The 14,075-nt window shown below is 38.5% G+C and overlaps 1 protein-coding gene across 1 annotated transcript in view; it reads right to left on the bottom strand.

The window, feature by feature from the left end:
• Positions 1–13,754, bottom strand: part of LOC108710931 (BTB/POZ domain-containing protein KCTD16) — a 168,249-nt gene extending 154,495 nt beyond the window's left edge. Inside the window, exons 1-2 of the mRNA XM_018252140.2 lie at positions 12,934–13,754; positions 11,548–12,665 (exon numbers count right to left, since the gene is read on the bottom strand). Of these exons, the coding sequence (XP_018107629.2) occupies positions 11,548–12,379 (832 nt within the window). The 5' untranslated portion in view covers positions 12,380–12,665; positions 12,934–13,754. The remainder of the gene's footprint in view (positions 1–11,547; positions 12,666–12,933) is intronic.
• Between the last annotated feature and the right edge of the window lie 321 nt (positions 13,755–14,075).

The raw sequence follows: 14,075 nt of genomic DNA, 5'->3' as shown, positions 1-14,075 counted from the left end.
CAGACCTATTCGATCAAAAATAGACCCATTCAGCCTAAAAAAAAAACTTCAACTTAATTTTGGTTTGTCTTTTTGAGTTCGAATTTAAATGTTTTTTCAATTCGAAATTCGACCCTTGATAAATATGCCCCTAAAATAAACTCGAAATTCGAATTTAAAAATTAAAATTTTCAATTTGAGCCTTGATAAATCTGCCCCAAGGGTCAAATTTCAAGTTTATGGGAGTTTCTAAAAACTCCCATAAACGTCCATAAACTCCCATAAACGCAAAATTCGAAAAAAACAACCAATCAAAATGTATTTAGAAAAATAATTCTGGTGAACAGGATCGACCTGCAAACTTGAATCGAATTCGATCAAATTCAATTCAAGTTTTTAAAAAAATAGATTTTCAAAAGTCCACTAAACTACTCCAAATTGATTGTAGGAGGTCCCCCATAGGCCAAAACACCATTTAGACAGGTTTTAGTGAATAGTCGAATTTGAATTCTAAAAGGGAGAGTACATGATAAATTTCGAATTTTGTTGTTGTTTTTTAAAACTTAAATCGAATTTGGACTATTCCCTAGTCGAATTACACTAAAATAAACTTGAAATTCTAATTCAAAAATTCTAATTTTCAATTCGACCCTGGATAAATCTGCCCCTAAATGTTTGTATAGTAAAAGCAGATACATATTATTGACAAGTTATCAATGTAATAACAACTATTTGCAGCTATATTAAAAATATGTCTAAAAATATGTGCTTGCTGCTGTTCCTAACCACATATATTGAACCTATGTTGTTACAGCAGTCATCACTACTCCGGTCAAGATTCCATTTCCCACAAACGGGAGAAAAGGATGAATACACAATTCAACAAGACAGTTGCCCTTGTAGCTCTTTAATAAATATGCTTCATTGTGTAACAGAGAAAGACCAGCATCTAAATAGCAAAGCCATCTCCCACAGCAATCCAGCAAGTTAAATACAGTTATTATAATACATAGGAAAGAAAAACATTAATAGCCATGTATGGGTTTGTATACATCAAGGGGCTCAGACTGGTTTGATTTAAGTTTGTTTTCCTAAGCTGTGGGCATATAGTTGTTCTTTAAAGGCACACATCATTGTATGGACACAGCCCCTCCAGTGCTCTAAGGGTCATGCAGGTCTATGTCCTTGAAACTTAAAGGTGATCATTATGGACAACACTGACATCCCACCCTCAGGGTCACACTGGTAGATGAAAGGATCCAGTTTGCCTGCAGTCACTGGGAAATCTTTCTTGCTATCTTCGCGATTTGACTCGCGGCGACTTTTCGCCGCGACTTTTAAGCCGCAATCGTTGGGGAAACTTTTGCGCTGGCGTCTATGGGGAATCGCGAACAATCGCCAGCGTAAAAACACACACGGCGATCTTTTCTCTACTGTCGCTCGAAATTGCCTCGCTAGGCGATTTCGAGCGACAATAGAAAAAAGATTGCCGCGTGTGTTTTTACGCTGGCGATTCCCCATAGACGCCAGCGCAAAAGTTTCCCCAGCGATTGCGGCTTAAAAGTCACCGCGAGTCAAATCGCGGCGCTATCGCCTAGTGTGGCCTTAGCCTTAGGCAATGTTTTCTTTATCTAGAGGATACCATTAGACCATAGTAATTTGACTTTCGACAGATTTAAATCAAATAAACCTATAAGCCGTAACATTCACTGAACAATGTGGCGGCACATAGTAGATGGGACTTTTAGTTTGTTTTAAAAAAAAAAAAAAAACAACATGCAGAACAAAGACAAAAAGATTTATTTTTGCATTGTATTAGACAATTACATTTCAAGGGATGTGTAACTTGCTGGTGCTAAAATACATTAATATTGATGATGATGATGATGATACAATATTTACCAAACACTAGTTAATAAACACATTTGCCACTTTGGTGTGCTCATTTTCGGCTCCTGCTGTTGATGGACCCCACTTTAACAATGACAGTGATTGATAAAAGGCCTTTTTAAAGGACAAGGAAAATCTATCTTTTAGTGTTTTACACATTTTGTGATGTTAGAACTTGAGCATGAGAATGGATTTGTTTTTTACCATTTTATTTATACAACATATTTTGAGTGTGCAAAATATTTTATTTTCTATCACAAAATATAACCCAAAAAAACAGACATTCGATGATTGCTTCCCTCTATTGAGTCAGAATTTTACAGTCCTTTTGGTATTGGAGTTTTTGAGAATTTTACCCCGACAAGCATTGGTCAGCTGCGGCAAATAGTGATGGGTGAATTTGGCGCGTTTCGCTTTGCTGAAAAATTCACGAATTTCACGCAAAATTCGCAAAACAGTGCCGGCATCTAATTTTTGATGCCATTGTCTGTTTTTTTTACCCTGGCAAAAATGCCGTCCAAAAATAATGCGTCCAAAAAAATGGATGCTGGCGTCCATTTTTTTTTGATTGATGCTGGCGAATTTTCGCAGCGGTTTCGCGAATTTATTCGCTGGAGACGAATCGCAGGAATTCACTGCGAATTCACGCCTGGCGAATAAATTCGCCCATCGCTAGCGGCAAACATTCAATAATTGTTTTATTATTATTTTTATTATACTTTAACACAGCAAGCCACTTGGATAATAGGGCTCAGTGCAATAAGAAATGGCTCATAAAATACTAAAAGTTAACTTAAAGGAAAAAGTTTTTCGTTTGTTATTGAATGGACTATTCTAAGCAACTTTTCAATGATCTTTTTTAATAGTTTTAAATTATTTGCCTTCTTCTTCTGATCCTTTCCAGCTTTCGTAGTGGTAAATCTAAAAAAAAACACGCTCTGCAAGGCTACACATTTAGTGGGTTATTTATTAAAGGTTGCATTGTGTTTTTCCCCGAAAAAGATTTTTTTCAAGGGTAGTTTCACTAAAAACTCAATTTATTGGGGATGAAATAAACTCTTTTTCTAGATTTATGCCCCGAAGCTGCTAGAAGCCCAAATGTGAAAAAACTCCAGCTAAAACCTGTTGACATCAATGGCAAAGGTCCCTTGAACTATTTGAAGGTGTTTTCTGCCTTCGGTGGTTTTTGCTCAAAATGTTTTTTTTTGCAGATAAAAATCTATAATTAGTATAGATATGCGTATATATAATTTATGTGAGTGTATGGAGGGGTGTGTGTATGGATGCTGGGTTTTTATTTGGAGTGGTTGAACTTGATGTACTTTGTCTATACTTTGTACTATAATAACTTGATCAATCAAGAAATTCTTTTTTTTTTATATTCGGCTTTTTTTCATACATAAGCAAACATTCAAACATTCAAGTTGTGAGTTCATCTGAGGTAGGAAAAACCTCACAATCTCGACCTTTGATAATTAACTCCCTTATTGTTACTTTTTAATACTCATCTGTTTATTCATACCCTGCCCTATTCATATTGCAGTCTCTTATTTAAATCAATGCATGGTTGCTAGGGTCATTTCAGATTGCTGAAATTGTAAACTGGAGGGCTGCTGAATAAAAAGCGAAATAACTTAAAAAGCACAACTAATAAAAAATGAAAACCAATTGCAAATTGTCAATTTCGCTAGCGAAAAAGTCTGTCGCTAGCATTCATTTGCACTCTATCGCCAGGCAACTTTTTCACTCTGGCGAAAGGTCGTTACTCTGCAAATTCACTAAAATTCAGATTTTACTAAAAGTTACCTCTTTTGCCAGATTTGACTTCGCCACCTCAGACCAGGCGAAGTGCTGGTGACTTTTTTTTAATCGGGATTACCTGCAAAAGTCCTAACAAACTTTTTTTGGGCAACCAGTTTTCTCCAGTTTCTCCATTTCCTAACATATGGAACATTCCTTTTACAGTAGGTTCATGTGTAGGGCATTATATAAATTCTCTTGTTTTTATCAAGGTTCCCTGGACATTTTTAATAAAACCAACATTGATAATAAAGACCTCCATACAACTTTAAATGAATCAGTTAAAAGTGCTACTCCAGCAGAATTCTGCACTGAAATCCATTTCTCAAAAGAGCAAACAGATTTTTTTATATTCAATTTTGAAATCTGACATGGGGCTAGACATATTGTCAATTTCCCAGCTGCCCCAAGTCATGTGACTTGTGCTCTGATAAACTTCAATCACTCTATCTCTGCTGTACTTCAATTTGGAGTGATATTACCCCCCTCCCTCCCCCCCCCCCCCCCACAGCAGCCAAACAAAAGAACAGTGGGAAGGTAACCAGATAACAGCTCCCTAACACAAGATAACAGCTGCCTGATAGATCTAAGAACAGCGCTCAATAGTGAAAACCCATGTCCCACTGAGACACATTCAGTTACATTGAGAAGGAAAAACAGCAGCCTGCCAGAAAGCATTTCTCTCCTAAAGTGCAGGCACAAGTCACATGACCAGGGGCAGCTGGGAAATTGACAAAATGTCTAGCCCCATGTCAGATTTCAAAATTGAATTAAAAAAAATCTGTTTGCTCTTTTGAGAAATGGGTTTCAGTGCAGAATTCTGCTGGAGCAGCACTATTGACTGATTCATTTTGAATAAAAAAAATGTTCCCATTACAGTATCCCTTTAAATTACCCGGCGTATGACCTAAGCGAACGCCGGCCATCTTCGCTATGAAATGCTTGCCCTGCTGAAGTAACACTAGCGAAAAGTCACCAGCGTTTAGTGCCCAGGACAAAACTTTGCAAATTAGTGAATTGGCGTAGTCGTAGCGCATTTGCTACTGGCGAAGTGATGCGAGTTGTGCGAAGCTGACACTGTCGAAAATTCGGCAGTGAGTGAATCTACCTCAAGGTGTAGAGTCCAAAAAGTATTCCGCAGCAGTCATAGATGACAATGTGCTAGGAGCACCTGAGCCAATACAGTAGTCAGTAGCTGGCATAGTAGCTCTAGGAGAAAATGGTAAGAATGTGAGGGACAGGACAGTGAACATGTTCTGTGGACAATTCTTAGAGCTAGATAAATATAGAATGTAGGGGTATGCTGTATAGCAAGTTAGACTGTGCAGTGTGAATGTGCAAGATAGAATGTAGTAGAGAAACTGATTACAGTTGAAAATGGTTCTCTTCCAGTAAAACAATAACATCATCCCGCCCACAAAGAATGCCGTTGCTCTGATATTTATAGCCATTTTTTGGCTATGGTTCAACAAATGCAAAAGATATGGCAGCTACTCACTCACATAACATAAAGCACATACGAAAATATATGAAAAGTCCCAAACTGTTCATTTTTTTGTAAGGAACATATGTCATCCAGTCCAGAACAAGATCTATTTTCCATTAAATGTTCATGGTTCATCTTTAAAACATTATAACACAGTCTACCACCTTTCCAATACATATGGTGTATATATTGCTGACAACATGGAAAGAAATGGCGGGCCTTGGCTAAATAGGTGTGGCAGATTTAGATTTAATTGAAAAATAAATTACAGGCAATTGCAGCAAATGACACAGTAAAAATAGTAAGCACGTTTCGAATCATAAATATAGTTTCACCGTCACATTTAATTTTATGTTACATGGTATCTAAGGACTTAAGAACACACTTCTATGTTTAGTTGTTTAAAAGCATAAATGTGAACTGCTGAGCACAACACTCCGGGGAGCCTTCCTTGTTAACCTTTTTGCTGCCGCCGCACACACCGAGTCTTAAGAGATATACTAATAGCCTATTTTATTTTTTTTATATCATGAGCTTGTTGCAGCCTTGTCTGCAGCTTAGAATGAATTTTTACAGTAAGTGCACATCCCAATGCTCTATAATGAAAACTGTACTGTAGAACAGAATTGGGGTTCCTTTTAAGGAATATTGAATCTGGATGTTCTTAGAACAACAATGGCTGTAATTATTAGATTTGGTCATTAGCACAAATGATCGCCCTTTCTTCATTATGTACATAGCGGTGTGATGCTTAATTAATAATGCTATATAAAACAATTCAGTCATTACCGCCAATTACATTCTGTGGTCTCTTACATTAGATTTTGAATCATAAATCTTTTTTTTCTCACTATACATTCAGCTATATATGCATCTATAAATTTTTTGCACTTTGATGTTTTTAGAACTACATTGAGGGTAGCGGTTAGATTTGGTCCATGGTTACCCTTTAAAAATCAGGTCAGATGCTATTTAATGCTTATTTATTCTATAATATAGAAAATATCATCATCATCATTTGTACCATTCCAAGATGTTTTGGTTATTAACATCCTTACCAGTCAACTGATTACTCAATAGAGCGACTACCTAAGGCCCTTTCCAAACCCTCTTCCCTTCTTAGCTTTGATTCTTGATATACTATAGCTTCATATTGCCACCCTGTTGTAATCATATGATTATATTATCCACAGTCAATGACCAAGAGCTAACACAGAGAAGGATAGCCCTTTAACTGCCTTATCTGACTCTAAAATGCAATACAGCCCAATGGAGCTCCAAGGCATCATGTTCCATAGCTTCATATTCAGGGGCGATCCTGGTAATTTTGCTGCCTGAGGCGACCTTCCTTTTGCTGCCCCCACCCCTCTCCACGGCACTCACCTCTGTAGTGCCCGAGGGGGTCGGGGGCAGTCCAGGTTGCACCGGAGGGGTCGGTGGTGGTCCACAACGCTAGTGCATAGAATGCGATTGTACTCTCTGCACTAGAAGAGCCAAATTTCCGGGTTGAAAAGCGGAAATTTGGCTCTTAGTTGCCAGGAGAGCCATTTTTGCTGCCCCTGGAAAACAGGGGGGCGCTGCTGCCTGAGGCGAGTGCCTCAACTCGCCTCATTGGTGGAGTGCCCCTGTTCATATTCTTTCGGGACTCGAACACCAACACGAAGCCTGCAGGAGCTTGCTCAGTTGGGCCAGGTCAGGAATCAATGAGTCCCAAAAGAATTTGAAGCAGCTCCGCTGCATTTTAGGGTCAGATTTTCTTTCAAGGGTTTTTTTTTTACTAATTCCCAGTGCAGGGACGTAGAGGGGCCTATGCCAGGCAGTTAAGGGGGCTTTTTTGGTACAGCGAGTTTAGATCTCCTTTAAGGCATGAGAATGGAGCATCACATTTAACATTTAGCACAGATTAAATGAGTGCCATTGGTGCAGTAGAACCCCCAGAGACTGTACAGGGTCTCTATAGACTCACTGGTGCAAAACACCTACATATGCAAGAACTACAAAATCAATTATTCTAGGAGAAGTACACTGGGAAGCAACTGAGAAAAAACTTTCCTTTGAAAAGTAATTCAAGAGAAATATTAGACAATTAAATAGTTATTGACATTATTTAAACAAAGAACAACTGTTATCCAGTAACATTCTATACCTTAGTCATAAAGATATTAATACTAAATTAGATCACTGAAAATGTGAAAGAAAAAAAAACAAATGCCAAACTGTATTATATGCATGAAAAAGAAATGCATGAATTTAAAACATTATGATTAACATTCTGGGCTGTTTTATATAAGAGATGGCAAAGCATGAACCACAGGCACCCCGAGTGAAGGGCCCCAGGACGCTGTACTTAGAATATGTACAACCATAGTAGAGATTTTAACAATTGTCTTTTTCTAGCTAATGCTCCAAGCTGCAAAATCTCACAGCCAGTGTCCACTCTACTGCTGTCCATAAGCTGTTAAAGGCCTCTAAATGGTTTACATTATTAAAGATGGGACAGCAGCAATTAAAAAATCTGGAGGGTTTCCAGTAGCCAATCAATGCCACTGGACTTTACTTATCGTAGAAAATCATTTTCTTGTTTAGCTCCTCAAATTCCTACATTAAGACAACATAATTAATGCTCGTCCTATTATCAAATCAATTTAGAACCTGTATCAGCTAATGCATGGATGGAATGCACAAATATGGGTTGTTCGCCTTCTAAACACTTTTTTTTGTTGTTTTTATATTATTCCCAAGAAATAAAGACTTTTTTCAATTACTTTACTGTTCAAAATCTAAGTTTAAAGTTTAATGTTCCTGTCTCTGGTGTTTGAGTTTGAGTTTGAGCTAAATAATTCCGGTGCAGACTCTAAACTGTTACAATTTTGCAACATTTAGTTGATTTCTCAGCAGCATCTCTGGAGCATTAGCAACTATTGTATCAATTCTAACAGCTGCCTGTAATGAAACGCAGGGATTCTGCTCAGCAGGGACAAAGATAAGACATGTATCAACTAAATGTATCAATTGAATAGAACAGTTTACAGGGTCGGCGACCCCCCCAAAGCTGCTTTGAAAGATGAAAAATGACACTTTACCCTTCAATATTAGAAAAACGGTCACACATAGAAAATAGAAAGTAATTGGAAAAGGTTGTTATTTCTGGTGATCTATCTAAAAAGAACTAGTTGTTTGAAGGTGAACAACCCCTTTAATAACCACTTAACTAATAATAACTAGACACTGCAGATAAGCTTTGCTTCTGCCTCATTCTCCAAACTATCTATCCCCACCCATACTCTTCATGTCTCTGCCCCTTAGTCTCTTTCCTTCTCGATCTTCCTCCTCCTCCTTGTTCTTTTCACCTCATCTCTTATCCCTCTGTTCTCTCTCTGCCACTTATATATTCAGTATACACCCTGACTTGCCAAGACATAATGTGCTATCATTTTCACTGGTCTCCTGGCTGTCCAGTATGAGAAAGAAACATGCTCTCTGCTCCTCCTGTCAAAGTGCTCACAGCTCCATGCTAACTAGACTTAACAGCTTGGTGGAAAGACAGGAATAACACTGATGAATGCTTACTTAAAAGCAGGCTGGATATAGTCATACCACCGGGAAGCATCACAAGTCTTTTAGTGGTAATGATGGGGTGGAGCTGCCATTCTGGATTGGGTGACAACAACTGAAATTGCTCCAAATTAGTGTATATACCATTCTTTTGTGAATAGCTTTAAATATATGCAATGTACAGCCTGTCTCTGTTCCAGAATGCTAAAATCCTTTCTCCCCCCGTAATGTAAAAATAAATGTGGTGTCTAAAACAATGAAGTGAAAATATGAAATGCTCAGGAAAATGTAAATAAGCCAGTCACTTTATATATATATATACAGTCAATGGTGTTTGCCAATGTATGGTAATCATTTGATTATATATAGGCAGTTGAGTAAGGCTGGGAGCTGCCTGTTCATAATGTATTTAGATGAGCATTTAGGTGTTCTATATTTTGGAGAAATGTAGTATGTTGTTTTATGACATTTATTTATCTGATATATAACCTAGCAGAACACATATTACAGACCCTGTGCCATGAGTAATATATTAAAGGCAAATTACCATAAGGTAAAGAAGCCCATTCAAATGAGTTAATTCTGTAAATATGTGAACAAGGTACCTTATTGATTGGCAAAGCTGAGCTAAATGACATAATCTTTGTGTTTGTGGCTTTCCATATGTGTATCAGTTCTCTACAAATTGTTGCAGCACAGTGTCTCAGTGGGTGCACATCACTTTCACACTGAAACAGAAGCACCCCAAAATGCACTGGCCTAGGAAAGTGTTTACAGCACAATGTATATTAAGGAATAGGTAAAAGAAAAAAAGTGTTTGTCCTGTTCAGTCACTAAGCCACTGATATCTGCTGCATGTACAGTTTCTGCAACATTTGTCCAGGTATTGAACCTGTTATCCGGAATGCTTGGGGCCTGGGGGTTTCCAGATAAGGGATCTTTTTGTGATTTGGATCTCCTAAAAATCGTTTAAAAATGAACTTACCCCAATAGGCTGGTTTTGTTTCCAATAAGGATTAATTATATCGTAGTCAGGATCAAGTACAAGGTACTGTTTTATTATTACAGAGAAAAAAGGAAATAATTTTTAAAGATTTAAATTATTTGATTATAATGGAGTCAATGGGAGACGGCCTTCCCATAATCCGGAAACTTATCTGGTTACCAGATAACCGATCCCATACCTGTACTACATGCTGCTCAGTTGATTAAGCCATTTTCTTACTAATGTGTCTTTCTGTAACAATAATTACTGGTAAGTAATTAATGCATGTTTCTTAATGTTTAGGAGGACTGCATACATTTTTATTCTTTATGATTAGTGATTGGCGAATTTGTCCCGTTTCGATTCGCAGAAAAATTTGCGAAATGGTGCTGGCATCTCATTTTTGATGCCGGCGTCAGTTTTTTTTTCGCCTGCGAATTTTCCTGGCAGTTTCGCGAATTCGCCCATCACTATTTATGATTACAGATTAGCCTGTACAACCTCATACACACAATCGTTCACTTCTCATACAAATTGCAGATTTACCCTTTGGACCCTCCTAAATGCTCTGATGAGATTGATGTCAGTTTAGCTAGAAACGCCCAATCATCAATCAGCAGATACAAAGACAGTCACAGGCGGCAGAATACTGGCTGCGCTACTGTCACTGTATTAAAAAGGGTGATACTGGTTACATCACAGGGTGCCTGCAGTTTCTGACCCTGGGCAGGTCACTGTGCCAAAATGAGATGGCTCATTGTGAGATTTGCTCTTTATAACTGTCACATACTGTCCTGTGCACATGACAGCTATACTGAAAAACATCTAAACTGAAAGAGAGAACACAGATATACACAGTATATAGTTACTTTTCTGAACCAAATATATGCTGATCTTTACCACCAGTACAGGCAAAGCATCATGCAAATATGAAGCAGCCCCACAGAAAATGTATTAAATTGACTCAAGCATTACTATAATGTCCCTGCTTCTTATTCCCCTCCTATAAATATGTAAATTAAAATACTGACCAGAGCTACACAATTTTATGCAACACCAGCCTTGACCTTACAGCACCCTTGCTATGAATTTAGTTTTAATCCTGTCTGTAGGCTTGTTTTACATACACTGAGCTCTGTTCTCCAGATTTAATTGCCCAAAAGTAATACAAATCATAATATTATTATATTCCTATGTTACCCTGTTTGCAGTGGTCTTATACACATTCATTAGCTATAGCACTCCATTACATATAATCAGGCTACATCATTCTTTTTTACTATCACTGTTAAAATAACGTATCAGTTCAAAGCAGTGACTATGCAAGCACTGCAATTTTCTAACCACCCTCCCAGTGGATGCAGATGTTGATAAAAAATGCAAATCAAAGAATTTAAATCCTCCTTTAATCCAGTTTAGGCTCATCCCTTCTTTTAACAGTAAATGCATAGCTGCAGTGTCAAAATAACATCCTGTTGCTTTAAAATCTTAACATGCTGACTGCCAATATCTTGGTCTCTGGTGCCATCTAGCCATAATAGCTTCTCACTGGCATTAGTAGCACTGCCAAAAGCACAGTGTGGGAATTATATTGAGATTCTTCTCCTACAGCACAGAATTAGTTTCGATATGAAAAATACATTTTGTGATTACATGCAACAGCTCCGAGCTTGAATAACTAATGTAGTGAGACCTTGCAATTTAATTTTACATATTAAACAATCCCCTTTTATTGGTTTCTCTCTGATAAACCTTTTGATCTGCAGCTACTACAGTGGGGAAGTTAGTGTCATCCATCGTAAATCATATCACAAATCTCGGCTGTAAATCAAACATGCAAAGATGTACTTACTGTAGAAAACATATTCGGTGTAACTGGACCAGATCTTGTCGTCGGTGTATTGATTAACAAATGAAGCTGTCACTGAGGAATTGCAGGCCACCATGAGGAATCCAGACTCTGATAGCATGTCAAAGGCTCTTTCTAGATGCTTGAATTTTAGATAAAACCTGGAGGTGTACTTTTCTGGAGCTCTGTCTGGGTCCCTGCTTTCATTTAAAGTATCCCCAAAAACCTCTTTGGCAAGGGAGATTCTCCCACAGACCAAAATTCTTGGAACTCTTCGAAACTTTGCATCCGCTTGGCTTTCCCTCCCCATGGTGCATGATCCTCTGTACCCTACTGTGACAAAGCCCCACTTCCTGTCTGAAGGCATTAGTGATGCAGAAGGGCATATTCGGGTTTCACTTCCTTGGGAGGCTTCCTCATAATCGCTGTGGCAGTAATCATCTGGGCTCTGCTTGACTTCTTCAGGTATTAAAAGCTTTACCAAATCTGGAAGCTGGAAGTACTCAGCTTCCCTTTTCAATCGTCCTCTTTCCGGGAAGTGGTCCGGCAAGACTACCTGTCTGTCCCTGAGATAATCGAGAACATAACGGAAAAGAAAGCCATCTCGGTCAATAAAGAAGCGGCCCTTGGCATCCTTGGCCAAATCGTTGACAGAATCCCGTTTAGAAGTGAACATTTTCCACAGCAGGGAATGCGGTATACTTGTCAAGGTGGCATGGCGTGTAAAATAAACCTGTCCACCAACATTCAGCTCTACCACCTCAGGGAACGACTGCAGAATAGTCCCTTGGTCTCTGGGTGGAGCGTAAGTTCTACAGTTACCACTCAGAGCCATTGTGCTTTTAGATAAATACGACAGACTGCAAAGCTTTCATGAAAGTATTAAAACAGGAATAAAAAAGAGGAGCAAGGATGACAGAGGTCCAAATGTTTTCTTCCCCTCTTGGGCTTTGTATTCATGAAGTCAGTGGTACACAAGCACGATGCTCTTTTTTTTCCTTTGAAGACTGATTCCACTTGAGCAATCACTTGCTAAATAGCTTCAAGTGTAGCATCGCACACTACCACGGAGGCACTATTGAAGCAAGGTCACACAGCACACAAGTATAGCAAACTATTATCTGATGGAGAAAAAAAAACATAAAGTTAAGAGAAAGCACAGGCAGCCAATGAGTTATTGCCAGTATGCATGAAGGGGCTCATTTAGGACATGCAATTACTTTGACATTAGAGCTGCATTTTTTTAAGTTACATTGAACGGTGAAATATAATGCAGAATGGTGCAGCTTAATCATGAATTAATAAGTAATACGTATGCAGTAAAGCAGCCATTCTTAATAACGAGCACATCTGAGTAGCTGTGTGTTTATTAAAGAATTCCAACTATACCTGAGCTGCATAATCCAATTATATAGGAAAGGAAATCCAATTTTGTAGAAAGAATGGAGTTCAGTTGAGGGCTGTGAAGTCTAGGAAAGTTGAACGGTTCCGGTTAAGCAGTTCCAGTGTAGAAGTCTTGGGTATATCAGTCAGCAAGCAAAGGCAAGCTCGGAATAGGGCATGCTTGATGGGAGAGCAGAAAACTAAAGAGATCTCTTGCTACAGATGGGATGCTGGCTTCTAAATGCTTTGCACAAAACTCAGAATATCAGCAACCAGCCTGCTAGAAGCAAGATGTGCATAGGCTTTGCCAAGTCCAGAGAAAAAACAGAAAGGGTAGCATAGTTCCAAGCAGGCTGGGAGAATGAGAGAGAGGAGCAGAGAGCAGAACAACCTGCAGTAGCTTGTCTCCAGCTCTAGGAGCCTTCCTGCTCTGATGCTGAGCCTGCTCCGGCTCCTATAAGCTGGGTGGATCTACAGTTCCCAGAGCTGTTCAGAGAGGCTGTTGTTTAAGCAGTGCAGGGAAGAAACCATCCAGGGAAATAGCTATTACATCATCTTAAAGGAGTATGGCTGTGGAAAAAAAAAAACTAGAGTAAGAGCCGAGATATGTTAAAGGTATTTTGATTTGGTAAATAAGGTGAAAATTATTCATCAAAAAAAGAAAAAAAACAAATCTCCCGCAGACCAGCTTATAATTTCTCCCCCGACGATCGTTAACCCTAAAAACCCTCCGTTAAAACTGTCACGCTGAGCGCTGCTCCCAACTGTTTTTGCAAATTACAGCAATTAAGAACGCCGCTTCCTTTCATGTTCCCAGAATTATCTATTCCGATGTGACTACATATCTGACACGTGACTCAAGTTTTGAACTGCTGCCATTAACCCTTAGAAGGGGGACAGCAATGAAATACTAGAATGTACAGCTTCAGCCCTGAATGGGTTCTCATCTAATTTCAATAAAATATTCATTTCTCCCTCCCTTTTTTCCAGTTAAACAGCAGTGGAAATATTATGTTATGTTATTAGAAGAGCTGACTTAGCATCACTCCACTTGCAGTTATCTCATAATCAAATATTTTATAATTTAAACATCATGCTCTCAAGATCTGTTGATTTAATTTATTTATTTTGTATTTACTTTTTTTAAG

This window comes from Xenopus laevis, chromosome 3L, assembly GCF_017654675.1.
Source record: "Xenopus laevis strain J_2021 chromosome 3L, Xenopus_laevis_v10.1, whole genome shotgun sequence".
NCBI lineage: Eukaryota > Metazoa > Chordata > Amphibia > Anura > Pipidae > Xenopus > Xenopus laevis.
The sequence above is the reverse complement of the archived record's forward strand: the minus strand, read 5'-3'. Positions and strand labels throughout refer to the sequence as shown.